Source organism: Battus philenor, unplaced genomic scaffold (genome assembly GCF_028537555.1).
Source record: "Battus philenor isolate CCGP_79_NKW_IND1 unplaced genomic scaffold, ilBatPhil1.0.hap1 SCAF_7, whole genome shotgun sequence".
NCBI classification, from domain to species: Eukaryota; Metazoa; Arthropoda; class Insecta; order Lepidoptera; family Papilionidae; genus Battus; species Battus philenor.
Genome location: NW_027181737.1, coordinates 10919409 through 10942010, shown reverse-complemented (window position 1 = coordinate 10942010; position 22602 = coordinate 10919409). Strand labels below are relative to the sequence as shown.

Sequence of the window (22602 nt, the reverse complement as noted above, 5' to 3'; positions counted from 1 at the left end):
ACCGTCTCAAGGACTGTCATAAAATTAATAATTACTCGGTTCCGACGCGAACCGTTGGATGAACTGAAATCATTTTATGTCCGGTTTATTGACCGCCTCATACGGACATGCGAGCAACAGTGCTTTTGCAATCGAGTCCGCTTGGATGCTTTATTACAACATAGTCACCTCACGGAAGAACGAATACTTCTACAAATTTCTAAGTTATCAAATTATACTAATAAATAATTTTCACTTATTATTAACAGCTCCATCTATTGTTTTTATAGAAAGCTTTTTGCATTAAAAATGCAGTATTCAAAATTAGTTACATTGAAAAATTTTAATATAGGAATAGTCATATTCATATTTACTTTCTTCTTAGGCATACCGAATAAACAAATTATTGTACGCTTAATAATATAATCAAATATTTTATTTGATAGTAGGAAAATCCTCTGCCAGATATATGTCTTCCCCTTATATTTATTATAGGACCAGTCGGAAGCTCCCTGCATCCAAGGTCTTCCGATAACCATAACGACGGTAGACGGTGGACGACTATACCTTTTGAATAGATCTCCTGCGCTGCACTTTTCTGAACCGTGATCTTCACTACAAAACCTTAAAGCCCCAGCGGTCTGACAACACAACGGCGCTGGACAAAACATTGTAAGTAATATTATAAAGAGCTCTAGATATTTGATTATTAATTCAAATCGCCTGTTTCTCTGTCTTCTTATGCCAGCGCTTCTACATCTTATAATTCTGATATATACATATAGATAGTATGAGGTTTTTAACTGTAAAGATAATTATTATTTCATCCATGATTGGATATTAAGGAAGAAAGTTATGAAAAAAGTGACATCCATGGCTAATTTTATTAAACTTTAAGCATTAAAAATGCGGGCTATTTGTCAACAATTCACTTTTACCACGCCACTTAAAGTTGAAATGCGACATGATCTACTGAATACTATTTGCAATTGCTTAACAAAAACTAACCTTGAGGATCGAAAATTGCAATGGTCTATCTTAAATAAGGAATTACATTGAATAGACGTTATTATCTTTAATATTAGCGTGACTTGTTACATTTGCTTTCAATTAATATATGGCACACCCTATCCAAAAATCCATTGTTTCAAATAATTAATATCATAATAATAATACAGTACGAAAAAGCATTTTCAAAATTCGAATTACTACGTATTGAAATTAATTATTGTTTACAGTCTGTCTCTTTAGACTTTACTGCTAGAAGTTATTGGCTTATTATATTCCAGTTTAAAAAATAAAATGATGAAACATATTTCAGAGTGATAACTTTATACAGGGCAATTGAAAATAGTTGTTTGAAGCTTTTTGGCGACAAATGAGGACACATTCACTCCTTCAAAGCCTTACTCCACTAGCACTAACTAAACAATAATTCGTATTTTAATAATATGTAACTGAGAGTTATTAAAAAAAAAAACTAAGATCATATTTCAATACCTACACTTCGACGTTACACCAGTTACAAAGGATATGGCTAAGAGTTTTCATCGCTCTGATATTTCAAACCCGATTAAACTGTGAACCCAATAGACAGACAGAATTTATTAATCATAAAAAAAATGAAAATAATCTTGGGTTCGTCGTTGTATCAATTATAGATATGAAACAAAATATGCCAATTCTTGGTAGTTCTTGATTGCCCTATAGTCGCCATCTTCATCGTCTTTTCCAACGATCGACACGTTTCTTTCCACTAGATTTGCAATAAGAACGGTTGGAAAAGGCCTGTTTCCAGGCACTTCCAACTTTAACAAGGTCACGTGTCTGCTATGTAGGTCCTACGCTGCGTTACTTATTCGTGGTCTCCTTACCAGAACTTTAAAACCCCAGCAGCTATATAGTTTTACGCGCGATTTAGCTTGCCTACTATCACTTTAACTTATCAATCCCCTGTATGGTATGTCGTTTGCTTTCGCCTACGGATTCCTTCAATCCCGAGCAAAGCCTTCTCCATCTCGTTAAATCATTATAAACTTGCCATAAGGCCCAAAGTGTGAGACCTTGTTTCAGTGTCCTTTATTAGCTTCTTATAATATTCTTCTTTCAGTTACAAAATTAGTTAATTACAAATATCTGTAGCAGACATATTATGTTAAAATATAAACAAGAAAGAAACTCAAGCGAAATAATAAATACTTAACTTACTTTAAAATTCCAAAACCCTGAAATTATCATAGTCCGTTAAGATAAGAATCGTGTACCATCAAATTTATAACTTAATAGACCGGCTTTGGTATTTGAGCACAACTCGTTATCAACAACTAAGCTTTGCTAAGTACGATGACAAATGTTTGGTTAGATCTTTAACGGTAAATATGTAAATAACATATAATTAACACAACATTACAATTAAATACATATCTGATGCTTACAAATTAATTTACCTAATGGAGACGATCTTAGATGCATATGCAATATTCTAATGGCGCGGCCCGCATAAAGGGGTCACTAGAAATCATTTGCAATTCATCCGCAACCAATCATCTTATGTGTTTGTTTAATGATATCTTGTATGTAACAAATTTTCCACGGACTTGTTTTATTGTACATACTTGACAACATTGTTGGACCGAAACGGCAACTTCAATTATAAACTAAACCTACGTATATAATTAAATAAATGATTTACAGGCGTGTTAGAGTATATCTAATTTCTCGAACAAAATGTTTATTATTGATTACAAATCTGGAAGCATAATGCCTTACTTAATGAGTTCATAGTTTCGATTAAATTAGAAGGAATTAGCTTAACACAGATATTCTCTCTTAAAAGTATGTATTTTTATGGATTGAATCAATCTGACTGACAATTGAATACAATAATAGTTTTAGTTTATTTAATATTAAAATATCACTTCCTTTATATGGACTCCTAGTTTAATATGTTTTATTTAATTAACTATTTTTTCGACACATATTTATAATAACATAAATATAAACTTTTCTGTATTTTATTAGTATAATTTTAAAGACTTAATCATATTACAGGAGGTAGAGAAATGCGGTCTCTTCCTTTAGGCGTTATTAAGAAGCTCCCAGTTACTCGAACGAAAGTAACCTATGTAGCGCAGCGGAATGGTAAGTTATAATGGCAATGGACAGCAACATAGCGCGCAAAATGGTTGGCAGCGGGGGCCTTAAGGTTTTGGAGTGGAGATCACGGACCGACAAGACCAACATAGGACTCAAACGACCAAGGCCGTCGAATGACGACGGAAATCTGTGGGAAAACTTTTGCACCAGTTGATATTCTACCGCTGAAAAAATGATGATTTTAGTTCATACACTTTAAGCCATTTTCATTTAACAATAAACTTAAACTAAGTAAAAAATAACACAAGTGGTTCTCAAAGTAATAAATATAAGCAACAATCGGAACTATAAATAAATTATACGTAACATATATATCAAAACCGACAAAGAATGTGTTTATGCGAGAATTATGCGTAATAGTAGAACAGCTTGTAATCAGATTGAAATGAATACTTTCCTATCTAACCTGCATGGTTAGATAATTTAACATAAGCGCGATCTACAACAAATCATACTATCAAATTAATGACATTTGTTATAGCACTATCAGAGTCTATATCCAATTAACCATAACGTGTGAACTCCAATAGTTTGCGATTTAGATAAACCATCATTCAATCTGCATCCAATTCTCGGTGAATAGTTATTGAGAACTGGTTCCGCTTCTCTCCTCATAGTAGCATATCGACGCATTCGAATCTTGCTTTTCGATGACGGCAATGATCTTAACGACTAACTATTGATCTGCATCACTAACAAGTTACGCGAGGAAATTTTTAATACGACCCAAGGGTATAGAGAGCTGTTATGAAACACCTACGCGGAAGTTCCGACTTGACCATTAAGTTTTATCAGCAATTTTATGTTTCTTCAATTTGTAACTTAAAATAACATTGATCTTTTCGTCGATATTAAAACAAACAATGATGTTTAATTTGTAGATTTTATCGAGAATTTTAAACGTAATTTTGGCACAGACATTTTGGATTAATGTTGAACTTATTTTTTCATTCGGTTCACTAAACGAGTCGATTATACAAACTGCAAATTAAAAAAGTATGGACTTTCTAGAAATTAACGCTACATACAACTTAAGCAAAATTGAAACTAATTTACTCTGTGATTATTTAAAAATAAATAAAAGTTTATTTAAGTTTATTTTCGTAACGAAATACAACATGACTAAAGTTTGAGTAATATTAACTTAAGATCTAATATATTGGAAAAAAAATGACAAAAAAGGAATAATTTTGCATAGTGATGTATTTATTTATTGAAGTTAATATTTTTTTAATTTTGCTGTCAAGTTTTAGAAATCTCTCGCCAAATATTCATTAGGTGGCCAGAGCTAAACAAAGCTAAACAATTAAAAGCAGCGAAAAGGTGCGTAGCATAATTTCCGTTCGAACACCGAAAGGCGGGGGTTCGCAATCAGGGGCAATAAACGTGGAGCGTGAATTGCAGCTTTGGGCAGGTGCCCACAGCGCCTGTATTTAAATACTGCTTAAAGTAAGTTGGGCACCATTTTTTTTTATTTCACTCTACGCACCGCTTGTACAGTCTTAATAAAAATACGAGACTATTGTAACAACGGTTCTTCTTTCATTGCACGGAACATAGGATATTATTATATATTCTGTTATGTAATTTCGCCTTCTTATGCCGCGTACCACTTTTATACTCCTTCACTTTATGTTTATTTAAAAAGGATTCATAGATTAAACACCTATTGGAAGCATCACTAAAAATAACCACCGCTCCTCTACTTTCGTGTATATTCATAATGTTAAAAACGAAATTAAATTTTTAAGCCATAGTTTTATTTTTAAACTACGATAATCTTTATCGGTACTTACATTTCATTAAATATTTCTGTAGTCAAATTTTTATACAGTTAGAGGTAATACGTGAGAAGTAATAAATATGAATTACGTTCAATTTACTCATTTACCAGTCAAAAAACGCATTTTAACAATTTCGTGTCGCATTTATTACCACTCTGTCACTTTTTATCAGGTCACCTGCCGCTGCCCCTTGTTTTAAGTCCGTTACATCGGCCCACGTAATTAGCATATTTTTATTTTAACAATAAGATTTTTTGCCTTAATGTTCGAACTTAATATTCAATACTTTTTCATTCAAATAATAATTACGTTAGCTCGTCTTCCAAATGCGTTAAGTTTCGATCTTCATATATATTGTATTAAAGGTTAGAGAATGCGGCAGGTGATGAATTCAAATTAATTTTTGGATATTCAATACTCTATCCATTTATTTTATGAGAACCGACGATTCTGTTAGGAATATACAAACTGGATTATAGACATTATATTTTTGTGATCTTTAGAAGAGTATTACAAACACTACCAGTGACACGTTCTAGTATAACCTTATTTAATATGAACAAGTTTCAGCTCTTTATAAAAATATTTTTATTTAAAAAATACTGTAGACGTATTAAAGATGTTTAGAGGGAACGAACCTTTTATTTATCCATAACTTCAAGGGTTTAATGTATTTGACGATGGCCGCTGACTTGTCAAGAGATTTAAAATTAAAATAAAGCAACTTATACGATGTGAAATCTTGTCGACCTATAATTATTTATATTAGTGTATACCACATAAAATCCGTAAATTTTTTTTTAAATTAACGGTTTTCGCTAAAAGCTAAATTTTTTTTGCACTCTCTAAATTAATTAAATCTCTAAATTAATTAATTAAAAAAGCTAGAACATTAACTAGCCTTCTTAGGACTTCCACTACTAGACATCGGTTTTTAGGGATTTTCGTCTTACGTTGCACTTGCCGGCCCGTGGTCTCCACTACAGAACCTTAAGGCTCCGGCAGCCATATTTTCTGGACGCTATACAAACTGCCCACTGTTACTTCAACTTGACAATTTGCTGGGATAGGTTGGCCACTTTCATTCGTCTAGGGATTTCATAGAAAATCTATTAAATTTAATGTTCGAAATAAGTTTTAAATTATTGATAATATAAAATAGATCAGCGATACTTGAAGAAAATAAAGCTTAGGATACTTGTTATCATACTAACGTTTAAATATTGAATCAACAAAAGGTGTAAAACAGGATAGCATCGAAAAGAAGAAACGTTTCGATATTTTTACTTAAAACGATAAAAAAGTCAAATATCAACTTTATCTTTTTAACTAGATTTTTTATTAACGACATCTTGTAAATAATTTAATATGACTAAAGTATTTGTGTCGAAATCTCAGTATTTCTTCATACGTTCTTTATAGTTTTCAACTATTTCAACGATAGTTTATCTGTTATCTAATAGGAGTAGTTCCGAGAACAGAATTCTTTGATTCCGGCTAGCGATGCGAGTTGTACCCACGTTTATAGCTTTGTTAACGATCGAATTTACAGTCCCGTGCGTTTTATGCTTATTCCTTGAGTGTAACTGTTAGTATGTGCTCCCATGTAATGAACATAAAGTGATTACATAACACCGGTGCGCGAGGATTTTTCATAATAACCGTTCATATTGTATCTTTATTGATTTCGGCATGACCTTCTTCTCATGCCACCTCTTGTAAATAAACAAAGATTGTGAGATTGAATATCTGTTTGATATTTACTTTAATATATTATCACAAATGAGGAGATCCTTAGAAGGACTAAGGTCATAAACATAGCTGCTCGTCTTAAGTGGCAGTGCGCAGCACGACGCCCATAGAACCCATGGGCGTTGTGGTCGAAAGGATTTTGAGAAGCGGCCACAAGCCGGTAGCCGCAGCCTGGGTAGCCATTCCATTATGTGCAGTGTCAACGGTAGTCGCGGGAATTCGCTGGATGCACCAACAAAAATTTGATGAACCAATAAACCCACAAAATATTTTAATTCAGTAGTGTAAGTCGCATTATCAAACGAATAATTAACAGCTGAATTTTGTGAACTATCCAATCGGGAAATTTGATTTGTAATAAATTAATTGTTTTGGTGGCTCCATGACATGTGGCAAAGTCCTGTTGATACCAGATTTTATTGACATATCTGTCGTAAAACAAAAGTCATGTTAAAATGTCCATTAATTTTGGAAAATCTCTTGTATTCGTTATACAAGTATTCTAGTCGAAATAATATTCATCGTTTGCTAAAAGGATCAATAAAAGAAAAAAAACTTGCGACAGTTAAACACTGTGCACACTTCAGTAGAGTAGGATCGCCGTATGCGGTATTACGACATGCGAAACAGACATCCTTATAAAGTAACAATATATATTTATCACAAGACGTTTTGAGATATTTTTTAGAGATTAGAAAAAAATAATAATGTCAATTTCGGAGAACAAAAGAACTTATAATTATTTCTATAGCTAACTGTACCAGTAAGTTCCCTTAAAAGTGTTCAAAACAATGTTGTTCTTGATCTTTTGTTTTTATATCTATACGTTTTGTCTTTTATATTTATATATATTTTAATATCTTTTATTGGCAATTGACTGACGTCCACCTTCGCTTGCTCAAACCTAGTAAGTGTCCGTTTCAAAAACTTAAATGAATTCCGATTTTTAATTTATAATTGTGACTATATTTCTATTGTAAACTTGTTTAAAATTCAATACTGTCATCCATTTAAAGGTATAGTTAATATATATTTATATATAGTTTAAACGGTTTGAAGTAGGGGGTAAAAACAATTCCCATTTCAGTTTTTCATGTTTATTTAATACTTTTTTATGTTTATTCCGAAAATCGGAATAATGCTTATCAGAATCCAGCTTTCAGAGTTTAATTAAGTAATAAACTCTTTTTATAATATTAAAAACAAACCTCCTATATCAGGGAACCCACAAATTTTTGTTGATGACTGTACTGTATTAAAAAAAATAGTTATGAAAATTCAAAAGCAATGTGCCGTGACAGTCGCCTGGCCCGGGGTCAGCGAGATAAGCGCGACTAAGTCCGAGATTGATTCCCGGATCAGACGTTCAGTCGCACTCAGTGAAGTGTGGACGATCCTTTACTCACGACTCGGCGACCCTCAATGACTCTCCTTATGGGATTTGTGATGGTAGTTTCATACACTTTTATATTGGGATATAAGCTAACTATTTATTAACGCAACAACGCTTTCTTTGTTTAACTATAACTCCTTCGATTTGTTACAACTTATTGCTCTTTTATTTTTATATATTAACATCATTTTGTTTAAGCAAGGCGTAAACAAAACAAGAGGAGTGGTAGCCCAGCGGCAGGGGACTCAAATTTGGGATCATATGTTGCGGGTTCGATTCCCGTAATGCAATCTTATATAATTCTCACTTTATGCATTAATTATACGAGCTTGCCTCTGCTCAAAAATAAGTTTGAAAAGGATGGGCAGCAGCGTACCATAATACCGCACTGCGGTCGCCAACCCGCCTGTGAAGCATAGTGATTATGGTACACCAACCTCCTCCCCTCCTCGTAGATTTTTGGGAAAGGCCTATGTCTTTCATTGGGCGTCTATGGAATAAAACGTCAATGACGAAACAACTCAATAAGGTACATCTATAATAAAACGTTGAAGTATAAGCTTATGAAATGAAAATTCTCTTGCATAACTACACATTTATTCTTGTAGTTTTGTTACATTTTATGGAACTCCTAATTAACCCAGTAACTCCATCAGACACGGAAGACTAATGCTTGTGAATTGGTCTGACGAAGATAACCTTTTCTTTCTTGTATAGAAACTAACTTGCAGTCATTTTTTTACAATTTTGAACTATAATCTAATCTTGTGTATTTCCATGACTATACCAGATGTCCTCCTAAATAATTTTGTGGTAACGCCGTCTACAAAAAATACTTCTTTAGCTCTGAAAATAGTATAACAAATAAATTACCAACTCTTCGTTTTTTTTTATTTATTCTGTAAATTTTCAGAATGTACCATCTAGTTTAAATCGACATAAGCCCGCAATATACCATTGTCTAGTAAAGAAACCTGCATTTCTCATCAACACTCAATACAGTATAACCACAGAATTTATGTGAAATAATAATATTAATACTTATGTGTACATTCTAACCGAAAATATCAAGGGCCTTTGTTATACAGGTTGATTGTTTTGTTTATAGCTGTCACTTGTTTCCAATTACCCTGTATAAAGTGATCACTCTAAAAGGTTATAAGATAATTTATTTCTTATGTTGAAATGCGATAACTCAATTATTTCTGGCAGCACAAAGTCTGCAGTGACAGATAGTAAACAATTATAACTGCCCTTTCTGACTATATTACTATTTCGTTATTTATTATTTCTTAAACCATTGATTTTTGGACAGAGTGTATCAGAAGTTAGTGTAGTTAGTAATTGGTAGCAATACCAACCTATAACCTTGAGTAGGTCTTTCTTGTGAAAATAACTACATGCCAAGAATTTATAATTATTAAACAGGTGTTTTAAGTGAAAGACTTGATAAATAAATATTAGAATTAAATATTTATTATCTTTTAAATAATTCGAAAAGCCCAGCGTGGTAGCCCAGCCGGGCCGGCCGCAGCTGAGGACGGGCGTACGTGTAAACAAGGAGAAGACTTATTAATGTCCTCGCCTGCAGCCAAACGAAATACAACCGCTTTGCGGTCGTAATTTAGCGAAGTGCAAAGTTCCGTCACATCGGGGGGTACGCGCATTCCCGCGCGGGTAGGTGTAAGAATATTCGCCCTCGGTGTTGTAAGCCCCGCATACTTGGCGGTGTTGCCGCGCGCTATAAATCGCACGGAGTGATGGCGCGCTTTTTGTTGGACGACATTTTTTCCCGCGCTAGCGGCCCATATGTCACCGGCCCTTACATAATGACTTATGCGAATCTGACTTTAGTTCGCCGCTAAAAATACACACCGCCATTTTTGCGAGGTCAAAATCGACCGCGGATTTATCCAACAGGATGTGTTACCGCATATCTCTTTTGTGATTTTCGTATTTCTTTAATCCATGGCGTATATAGAGAATAATATGAAACGTATTTCGTGTTCTAAGGGAGATGGAATAAAAAAATTGTCCAAAGAATGTTAAAATTCGTCCAGCCGAGCGTAAACGCTTACAGTAACGAAATCTTCTTGCAATTTAAAAAGATCAATCCCAAACATTAATTGTTCGGCAACAATGAGCCACCCTTAAAATCCCAAACCGCAAATAAAACCAACTTATTAACTGGGCTCTATCAACGTACTGGGGAGCGTTTTATAGGCACTTTATCCGATGTCCTTTCTTCTGAAATACGATTAAAATTGAATAGGTCCATATGTCGCCGCAGCGGCCCCGTCGCGGCTCCGTTGCGTCACAATCACACGGCCGGCTGCATTTTCAATTTGCCGCGAGATAAGCGCGACTTTTGGACGACTTTTTCTGCGGAATGGCGGAATTGATCCGGTGACTTACGGCAAACGGGAGATGGCGAATGAATGGTCAATTCCATCAATATTGAATTCAAACAGAACTTTAGTCTATTGAAGCTTTTTGCGATAGTAACTCACGTATTAAAGTTATCTCGTCGTAGGGGTCAGTGCAGGTTCAATTGAAAGGGAAGAAAAACGTCGCATTAAATATCAATATGTATTGATAATTTATTTGCAATTTTATTTAAAATACACAACTTCACAATGTTTCATTTTTAAAAACTAAAAACTTTAGGTACGGGATATCGTTACAGGCTGTTCTGCGAGTGAATTTACAATTTTATATCGATAGGTATATTCTCTACAGTGTCATTTACAATTCATATGTACATTCCGGTCTTTGGGGATTACGTTTGAGGAGGTAGTAAATTTTCAAAATCTTATGAATCTTAGAGTATCATGTGTTGCTACTTCCCCAAATGTAATCGCCTTATCAATTTATGGCCACACAATATCTTAAATTTACATAGGTACAGCGACAAAAATTATGTTCGTGTTTTACAAAACGACACACAAATCGAAACAATGGAACCAATGGAGCGGTGACCTGATTCAATAATTAAAACCTCACGGGACGCCTCCGTTCCGCATGGGATCAATATAATTATTTACAAATTGCATCATTTATAACTATTATATAAATTACTATTGCATTTCATTCAATAAAGACTACAAATCAAATGTACATCAAAACAAAACTGTGGAATAATTCCTTGAACACATCACAATTCCCATAGCGATCCGCACGTTTTGATATTAAATAATAAAAGAAAAAACAATCTATACAGGAACGGTATATAACTTAATAAGATATGTATGTACAAAATACACAAATTGTTCTCGTTTTTAACAATACCTACTTATTCATACACATATATATATATATAATATATAAATCATCTAAACGGACATATTAAACGACCCTAAATTACATTATAATACTGTACAATTTCGCTAGTTTCATGAAGGTTCTTGTAAAACGCTCCTAAATTAATACTTGTTGCGAACTGAATATAAAATATCAAAGTCCGCGCGATAAATTTGTAATCGATCCAGGTTTTGAATACAATTAAAACGGGCGATCCATACGACTCGAACGTAAACATGTACGTTTGTGTAAATTTACAAACATCAATTCAGTTTAACAGTCTTATTAAATTAATGTGATGTGTCGAGGGTCGGATTGTGATTAAGTTACGAACTAAGTTTCTGTAATTAATCATCTCTAAGTGAAATCACAGCGTCTAGTTTGTGATGTCTTCGTTCTCTCTATAAGTGGTGCCGTCGGCCAAGACCACGTCGTGACGTGTGTTGTCGACATGTCGTACTGTTCTCTCGCATCCGATTGACTTATCACGTGTACTCACTCCTCCAACCAGTCTGAAAAGAGCAACGACCATTAAAATACACGCAACATTATATACATCCACGTCCTGTGATATTATTGCCTAAAATATATTACACAGACAGTTTATTTAAATTTCTATTTTAGAATTTATAACAATCATACTTTATACGTATGCTCTCACTTCAAGCCTCTATGGTCACAGTCTCTCAACGAACCAAGTAGAGGGCTATGCTCGGGATTTCCCTACGAGATCGAATTAGAAATATGGTAGCCCTGCGAGGTAGCAGTGGACAGGTCATATCGCGCATAACAGATAGCATCTGTTGCCTTGTAATTTTGGAGTGAAGACCGCGAGCCGGTTAAAGCAGTATAAGACCATCCATAAGGTAAACAGACGGTCTTGACAAGGTAGATGTTCTGAGAGAAAACTAAATCGATATTAATGATTCTTTGTGTGTTATTTCTTTTTGTGTTATACACTTTCAAACAAATTAGTCTGGTAACGTGATATACCTCAAATTTTAGTACGTAATGTCAACAGCTTTGATTGCTATTACCATAATTCATAGTTATTAATTTAGTTTTTATTGATGATAATTTTTATAACTTATGTAATAACTGAATAGTTATTGCCTTATAGACATCTACCAGTCAAGTCAAGTAGTATTTATGCGAAAGAAAGTTGTACAAAATGTGGTACTCACCATTGAGTTTAATTGTGCGAGGTGATGATGGTGGTAGGGATTATGAGACGCTGGCGGCGGCGCGAATCCCTGGTGGGGAGCACCATACCAGTGCGACATGTGCGCCGCGGCTGGGTGCACCAGTCCCACTTGATGCTGACCTGTACCACGAAAATGTAATGTTTATTTAAAAAAATAGTGATATATCAATATAAGAAACACACTGCACAAATTTTCCTGGTTACGTGATTACCAGAGACCAGATATTTGGATTGCATATTTAACCAAAGTTGTTTTACTTAAGATATTATGGAGTAGGTTTCAATGAGTAACTAATAGATTAATAAAAAAGATGTGCTTTTTTCATATACACAAAAGTGTTTGCTGTAATAAGCCAGTAATACGATTTTTTCTACATATATGTAGTAAATGGTTATAGGTGTAAAAGCTTCAAAGAAGTGAAAGTTTGGCCCCTACGTCACCAAACCAAACCAAACTTTTACGCCTACAACCAATCATCATGTAATTTTCAGAATGGCGATGGATTTAATGTGGTTATTGTGTTTGCTTTTATAAAGTTTGCTTACCAAAGTCCATAGCGGAAGGGAAGGCCGAACCGCCAAACCCTTTGGTTGCATCTCCCAGTGGCTTGATCATGTCACCCATGACGCCCCCAAGTGCCAACGCACAGGCACCTCCGCCACCCATCCCCATCCCTCCCTTCTTCTTTTTACTCTTACTACTCAGCTTACGATTTCTCGTTTGGATTCCCTCCTTTTTCATAGTCAGTGGTCGGTTTACCTGCAACAAAGGAAACAGATTGTCAGAACTTTTTTACACTTCAAAATAACAAAGAAAGTCTTTTAAAACCTGTCTGTTCGCGATAATGATACTGTAATTCGAATACGTAATAGTGCCTCCAACTGGACACTGTAAACTTTACTTTCTAATTAAGAACGATTTGATTACGGGGAGTGGCTAACCCAATCAATGATGATTCATAGCATTCGTAACACGGCTGTAAATTTACTTGCAACCATTATACAAATCCATTCGTCTATCGAATACAAACAATTGAATAATAGTTTTTAACTAATTCCACACCTAACAACAATTTAAATGTTATGGTAATTGAGAGACAATTACAATTATGAGGTTAACAATCGTAACGGCAGCGGCTTGACTCACAACTTTTGTGTGGACGTGCCCCATCTTTATGACTATGACATGACATTAAGCGGTATGAAAAAAAAAAGCCGTTTGTGTTACCAATTTGGAATGCTAACTAAGGAGTATAAAGGCAAGCCGAGACCATAAACTGGTATCACAATAGTCATGTGCGAATATTCAGCTGTTTGGTGACCGATGCCGACATGCGTGAAGCGAACGTCACTCGAATCCTAATTAGATCGATGCACTGCACTAGTGCATTCGCTCGCTTTCGGTGGGAATCGAAGCGAGCGATTTGAATTCGACGTCCTCGTGGCGTGTCGTTTTATATTCGGAGTTATTGTCCTATAACTTAGGCTAAACACACCGTGACTTCAATGGTAATGGCGATTCGAGTTGTTTTTTTTTTATTTTTGTGTTCATAGACTTTACCGAATTGCTATTTTATATATATTACCATACCTAGGTTTAGCGTTTCTTTACACAACACCTCTGAATACATGAAAAAAATGCTGTCTATATACATTTGTGTTTATTTGTTATTTTTATTCTGTAACAACCAGGAAAAAGTATACATTAAAAAAATATGAAAGATAGACTTTTTGCAAAATGTGTTCATTTTACATCATTGTATTAGTAACCATCGTAAGGAGAACTGTTAATTCACCTAAGAAACAGAAACTAGTTAGTACAATAATTGAAATTGAAGAATTTACAAATTTTGAAATGAGTTTTGGATATTGCTTATGCCTATTTTAATACGTATGCTCTACCAAGAAGGTTCATCATTGCCTTCCGTGATAGCTGCCCAGAGTTTAGTACATTTTTAATTCCACAGTCGAAACGGAATCTTTGCATTAAAAGTGAACCCGGGATGAGTGCAATCGCCAAATTTGAACTCTACCATCGCACGCATCTCGCGGGTCAACTATCTCGGTCACTTTCTGCATTGCATCGTTAGTTTCCGAGAAGCGTGCGTCACGACGGACGGACGGACGGACAATGAGTTATTCATCGCCTTCCAGGGAACTTGGTGTCGGCATGTGGCCCTAAACGCACGATTGCATTGCGCTTACGCCCGGCCCGTGCGTGTGCCCTGCCCTTATTATTGTCATTAACATTCAAAAATTAAATTTGGAAATTGATGGTCATCTTCTTTTACAATTTCGAGTATCGTGTACATTGTGCAAACATGATACTTGATATTTTTCGTTAAAATGGCAATAAAACAAAAAGTAGAAATATTCTCCATTGGTATGGGATACGGCCTCCGACTAGGTGATCTGACAGGATTGTCGTGGTCTTCGGAAGGACTTTAGGGGAAGGCTATGCCTTGCGGTGGGCGTCTATAGGCTGACGTGATAAGATATTAAAATCTAATTCTTAAAACTAAATTATGTTAATATTGCGTGGTAATCTCAGAACATTGCACTTATGGGTCTATTGACTAGTCAATAATAATGTTTGCTTTGCTACAAAGCACTTCTATTACTCCCGGTGGTGCACGAAGTTTAAGAGTAGTATCTGGCAATTGGAGCTGCCCCTAATGCGTTCCCGCGAATCGCCCACACATCGCGCATACCGCGCCGTCGCTCCTCCCAATTGAACCAATATAAAATGCATTAACATCAGCGCACTCGGCGGCTCGTTGCAACCGAATTGGGTCATTGCGAAGCCTTCGCGTTCCTTTCATTAAGGACAGTACCTTGTTCTTTCGGGATCAATTCTAAATATACTCTAATTAACACATTACACTACTCGATTTTGTTTTAGTTGGTTCATGGCAAGGTCACTGACTTAGCTCGAAAAATTGCTAGCCTGTAGTGGTAGTGGGAGGGGCACTTCGCCCGTCGCACCAGCCGACGCTTGTTGTCGAAAAGTTCTCGAATAGCGACTACTACGTGAACCGACGATGTATTAACTATATCGGTCGCGAGAAGTCAGAGGTCATTGTAACGATTTTTGGGGTAGGCTCTACCTTGCATAGGCGACTATAGCCTGATATGATGATGATAATGATGATGGTGGTAGTGGTGGTGGTGGAAGTTCACGGTATTTCGTCACGTGAAATCATAAATTAAAAGTTAAAAGGCAAGCAGAAAATTTGCAAGCGTAGAATTATAATTAGTCTTAAAAATTGCGTTTCCCACGCGCCGTATTCAAATAGGCCGCTCATGTCAAATTAAAACAATTAAGATTCAAAATGCATTCGACTATCCATTCACTCTAGACCTTTACAAAAATTAAAAAAAAAATTCAAACAGGAAAATAAATACTTGAGTTTGCAATGGTCATCGCTGGACGTACTTTGCATGCAAAATGTGGGACCTTTTAAGGATTATACTACCATAACCGGCGTACGCGGAAGACGTAAGTCCGTGTACAATAGTTTATAAGTACACCGTGTACTCTGGTTCAATGAGTACATACTTAAAGAAGTGAACATCTTGAGTTAGGTCTTGAACTACTCATAAGTCAAAAAAAATTAATACCTTATGATGATATCAGAGACGCTAATGCCCATCGAGTTTACAGAAAAGAACTTCTCCAATTATACAGGGATTGGTTATAGGCATAAAAGCTTTAAAAGGTGAACATATATTTCATTTTCTGTCAATTAATATATGTTACATCCTGTTAAAAATCAGTGGTTTCAAAATTAAGAAATAAGTTACTAATAATTTTGTGAGAAAAATCGTTTTCAGAATTCGATTTACTACATATTTAAATCAGTTACATCTTACTATCTTTCCCTTTAGACTTTGTATTGTCAGAAATTGACGCATTCCAATAGAAAAATAAATAAATTAAACATATCCCGAAGTGATCACTTTAGACAAGTTAATGACTGACCAATGAGCTACACATTCACCCTGTAATAGCTTTAATACGTAAAACCAAACATCCTGTATATCAAAACTAGAATCTAACTCATATGATTGGACATGTGTCTATAGAAGTCGCAACCAAATTATTTGAAAGTAATCGAAATAGACACGTGACATATGTACAAGGCAAACAGAGTGGTTAAATCAAGCTACCTGCCGACTGAGTGCATAAATTGCTTAATAACTGTTCATTAGATGAAGTTAATTACACCGCCACCTGTTCCCGCTACGTGTACAAGTACGCTCGTACCACAAACACGCTGCCTTCACGTGCGTTTGTCAGAGGGGAGTACACGGAGTAACTATACTGTCGTATAAATTGGACACGACAGTGAATTAACATCTCCATGCGAGCCACAAAGGATGTTCTCTTGGCTGATTTCGACAGCTCGTGAACAATTGGTTGTACCTAAATTTAAACTATACGTACACTTTTCTCTGGGCTCCATAAAATAATTCATTGGTAAATAACTGTTTACGCCTTTAGGATAAACTCTCATGTACTGCCACAGAATTAACATACGTAATAAATTTAAAAAGTTTATCAAACTAAAACCAATAAAAAATCTTTACTACATTCTAAACTATTATTAAACAATACATTGATAACATTGAGTGAAATCAGATTTTAGAATCAACCAGTTTAAAAAATTATTTAAAAAATATTTGTATTAAAAAAATCGAACGAAAATTTTCCAAATTAGAAATTCGGCATTGTTATGGATTGAAATCGTGAAAATTTTCGCTGCGGTGTCAGTCAGCAAAAAAGTCACGATAGAAATCGGTTATTTTTTGGAGATCGTTTTTCACCTCGTGTTCCATTTGCGACTGGCTTAAGGCATTCTAACTTAGCCGTACCCTGAGAACAATTGCCTGAAGAAATTAAGGGACGAAGAAGCGTAAGGAAAGTTGATCTAGCTAATAAAGTTAACAAATTGGCCTCTTCTGGTATTCTTCTATGTACGCAATAAGTAATAAATGATTATTCTAAAATTGGAAACCACTTGAATAAATAAATACTATAATAAATCACCATATATCTTTATAATAAAGAAATCAAAATTTCGTTATTCGCCGAATGTAATCCACATTTGTTTGGTTGGAAATGCAAGATACAATTAAATTAATTAAATTTGAGTTTTCGATGTCTAGACGGAGAATGATTGTAATAATTTTTATAAATAATGTTCTTACAAGATGAGTTTTTTTTTTTAATTTATTTCGATTTAAAAATTTACAATAATGTTTTATTGAGTTTTTATTTGTAAGATTACTTTAAATAATTTCAAATATTTAAGAATAAACCAGGATGAGCTTCTACAATTTTTTTCGTTTTTTTTAGGCATACAGATAGAAACACTATAAAGAAAACCAGTAGAACAGGCAAAGCTTATTAATAAGTATCCATAACTTTATTCCAACAAGTCCTTGCCTTATCACGGATACAGGCAGTAGCCCGACATAGTCCCACGTATGACGGCAGAATGTTGCATGTAAAGTGCGTTTATCGTTACAGCAAGGAAGCGGATTCGTTCCCTTGCGCGATATTTCTTCGCGTAATTATGATTGTTTCCCTTTGCGGAACCGAGTATACAATTTCTATGATAAGATTTGTCCGCGCGGGTTTTACAAAGCGAATATTTGCGGTCACAACAGCATATTTCATAATGTTTTTTTTTTTATTTACTTATTACTACTGTATATATACAATTGAAAATTCTAAATAAATCTCTCCCATGTTAATAGGCTTGGACATAGGCCTCCATCGGTTCTGCTAAGACTATTTGGAAGAGGTCTTTATTATGCATTTTCCGACGACCTCAACAAGATTATCTGTCCACTTCGTAGGCGGATGTCCTATACTACTTTTGTCAATCCGTAATTTCCTCATCAGAACCTTAAGGTTCCAGTAGTCATCAGTTCTGAGTACTACATGGTCACTTCTAATTGTATATCGTACCTATATCGATTACTTTTGATATTAAAGTAAATATTTCGAGTTAAAAAAAATTAAAATACCATTTCGATAATTATCACTTCGAAAAACTAATTTATGAATTCTAAAAAACATCAATTCGACTGTGTATAAAGTGTTGTCTTGAAAGTGGGCAAACAAATAAAGAAGTTTATTAGGTTAACGGTCAAACTTTTTAAAACCTGTAGTGATCGTGCAAATGTTTCCAGTGCAAGTTGCATACATGCGGAGCGTCGACGGAACTTTAATGTTTTATACGTTATTAAAACACATATACCACAATTTAGTTTATTGCGAGTTGTATTAAAGACCATTTCGATGTACGTAATAGGTTTTTTACTCATAAACCAATACAAATCTCTGTTCTTAACGGGGTTTTTTTGTTTAGACCGGAAATTAGCGAGCGAATCCTTATATAGATAATCTATTGACTGACTTGATTGTAATGCTAAAATTATTGTGATCTTCTATCTTATCTAGACTTCTATGTCTACAATTATCACAGTTTATGATATAATTGTATGATATGTTTCATTACCTAATTGTTAAACTGAATATCTCTCATCATTGTCATTTTAGCAACAAGATGTCCATTACTGGGCATAAGCCTCCCTCATAGAATTCCAGTAGCACTGGCCTGAAGCAGCCGGCATCTAGATTCTTCCGACGATATTAACATGTCCATATGTCCACCTTGTGAGTGGACGTCACACATATGTGGTATGTCATCTCCGCTCCAGAATGCCGAGGTTCCTACGGCTAGGTGGCTTGGCCACTGAAATGCTAAGCAGAGCCCTCTCCATAGTCCGTTGTGTGACTGAAAGCTTGTCAATAAGGCCTGAAGTGACTGATGTTTCACTGTTATCACAACACAATCGTCATACACGTTCGTATTAAGACAGTGAGGTATATTTATTATAATACATCAAAAGATCGGTAATTAAGTAACTAAGTAAGTACAGATAAAATCATTTGGTATTAAATATTTAAATATTATCGTTATGGTCATTTTTAATTGAAGGATTGCAATAAATAGTAACTTTAATGAAAATGATGGTGAGTACATACTTAACTACTTATAGCATTAACTATTGAAATTTTATATTTACCGAGCACAGTGTGTAACTGCCTTTAAGTTAGCGTGATTGGCAGACATTTTATAAAGCATTTGTGTTCGCTTTTACCGATCGTATGAAACTTCAGTGAAAACTAGTTTCCAAGGCGTTCACTAACTTTGCATAGCTACATATATCTGATATAATTTGGATAAAGTGAAATAGAAACTGTATAAAACAAAAGTTCGATTCATGAATATTAACATTTATTTTACCAGACATACAGGGTAATTGGAAATAGTTTATGCGACTTCTTGTAGGACATAAATTGCAAGGACATATATTAAACAATAACTTCTTTAATACGTAGTAATTAGAATCTTGAAAACGCTGTATCTTACTTTATGATCATTATGTCATTTATTATTTCTGAAACTATTGATTTTGGATATTGTGTTCCAAACATTAATTGACAGCAACTAAAAGACTAAACTCACCCCTTTAAAGTTTTTACACTTATTTTCAATCAGACTCTCAAAATGTACTAAAACTCAACACATTAACGTAGAGTTCAAACAAGGAATTAAACACTGCCTTGTTTATTTAACACGCGAAAGTGAACTATTATGATAATATTTCCAAATCAAATTTCTTACCCAAACTAGGTGTTCTTGTCCTCGAAGAAACATTTTGAATGGTCTATCAACAAATCTGCTCATAAAATATAGAGAAAAAGAGCTCGAAGTAAAAGCACAATAGCAACGAATTTAAAAAATATATTAGCACACGATGCACTCCGCTATGCGTGCGAATAATTACGTTAGGTTTCTAGATCAGAGAGCGAGGCTATCTGCCATCGGGACGCCGCAACCACAGACATAAAGCCAGCCAAATGGGAAAATAACAGGCTCGCACTACAATACCATGGAAAATGCTGCACACGGCCCCGATGTTATTTTTCCAACAGCGAGAAAGCTTTATGTACATTGAAAGCAATTGTTGCAATAAGCCCTTTATTACGCATATCTATAAACTCGTGTACAAATTTTTAACTAAATACTATACACATACTTTTTTTAATACTTTAACTTTATTTACCAATGTCTTTTTTATTAATTAACTGAGCCATATATTCACGGATTGGCAAGTTGAAATGGCAGGGACGAGGCCCCTTACTGTGTAGAATTAATGGCTGCTGAAACCATAAATTTCTAGAGAAAAGTCCTTGGACTGGCAAGGGTTGAATAAGACCCGTAGGAGGAGTCAATAGCCTCCCTGATAGGCGGAACAGAAACCATGAAAGAATTCCTCAGTTATTGCAAAAGAATTAGACAATATGCAATAGAAAAAATAAAAGTCAGGCATCAACAAACAAAAACAAAAACAAAAAAGATATGTAAAAATAAATAATATTAAACTGTGATAAAGATAAAGATAAAAATGTGATACAACAAAACTAGAAATTAATAAAATGTAAAATGAAAAGAGGATGAAAGAATGGTAAAACAGAGCAAAAGAGAAAGAAAGCAGAATTGTGATATAAAAGAACAGAATGAAAGATTATGTGAAGAATGAAAGAGAAGAAAATGAAAATAAAATAATTAAGTGAATAAATTAAATGCTAATAAAGTCCCTCTCCCACCACAAATAGGGGTACGAGAGGCCCCCAATAGCGGGGGTCAAAAAAAAAAAGGGACCCGTAAGGTGGACCTTATTGAGTTAATACGAACACGGTAGATACAGGTTACTTTCTACAGGTCCTGTTTAAAATCTACAGAAAAGGCCAATGTTCACCAATCAACGTCCTGCGGCTGATAATTATTCCAGCTTCAAAATATTGATGATGACAAATTTTAAAATTATACGTACAAATACAATGTAGTAAAAACGTAAACTGAACTAATTGCAATTTGAATGACTGGAGAAATCATTTGCTAAGTTTTAAAATAATGAATTAAATATATAATACAATAATAAAAAATGATATCAGAAATCTAGTAAACTACATATTTAAGTAAAGATAGTTATTAATTTTTATTTACTATGATAAAAGTGCTATACGTATAACACCCAGTTTACCACAATAACTGTTGATAGAGCTTAGGTCAATAAATAAACAATTCAATTTAAAGATTTTAAAGGTACAGACCTTTAAGCTTATGTTTTTAATGAAACCATGAATTCAAATACTATTTCTACTTCCAATTGATTTTTGCGCTAAATCAAGCCCAGCAAATTGTTCAAGTTTCCGTACGCAATCCAGGTATTATCTCATGCAGTTATAAAGTATGAGATAGTAAGTAATAGAAAACGTGTAGTGTTAATTGTAACAAAACTTCCCCGCGAGATGCAATAAATCCAGCGCAGGAAATGAGAGAAATGCAGCGCACACGCCGCGTAGCTGTAAATCAATCGATAAAGATCAGATAAATTAGACAGGCGTACGAGTGCACGACAAAACTTGAGAATTAGCAACCAATTACACGGCAAAAAATGCGATACACCCATTAACGGGCAAAAAGTACGATAAATGACTCAATTGAAACCGATCGTGTTATCGCATGCGAATTTCGTTTTTATCCATCGGTTAACATCGAACGTTTCTATGTGTACCTAAACAACAATTGTGTCGGAGCATTGCGAAATATTTCTTCGCCCACTTCTTCTGTATCGTTTTAATCTCGGAGTCAATTTAACGTTTTAATGACTCGAAACGTCGTAGTTTCAACACAATTGCCCGGCCAACACCCGATGCATCCATGTCTAACGGCAGATAATATGCATGGCATGCAAATTGCACCAACATACTCAATTTGATTAATATTTCCCGGCTTCTGCAACTTTACCGTGTAGTGAAACATGGTGTCGAGTTCATTAAGCGCAACCGTCTAAACTATCGTGAATAAGTCTTAAACATTAATAACATTATCAAATTAACTGGCTAATATAATATCGATTATAACTAAAACATTCCCGCATTTCGCTTA

The 22602-nt window shown here is 34.7% G+C and overlaps 1 protein-coding gene across 3 annotated transcripts in view; it reads right to left on the bottom strand.

Moving 5' to 3' along the window:
* Nucleotides 1-10630: 10630 nt before the first annotated feature.
* LOC137930896 (GATA-binding factor C-like) overlaps nt 10631-22602 on the bottom strand; it is a 121167-nt gene continuing 109195 nt past the window's right edge. For all 3 annotated transcript variants that reach the window (XM_068774246.1, XM_068774248.1, XM_068774247.1), the window contains 3 exons: nt 13115-13328; nt 12549-12688; nt 10631-11876 (listed from right to left, as the gene is read on the bottom strand). In XM_068774246.1, the coding sequence (XP_068630347.1) occupies nt 11850-11876; nt 12549-12688; nt 13115-13328 (381 nt within the window). In that variant the 3' untranslated portion in view covers nt 10631-11849. The remainder of the gene's footprint in view (nt 11877-12548; nt 12689-13114; nt 13329-22602) is intronic.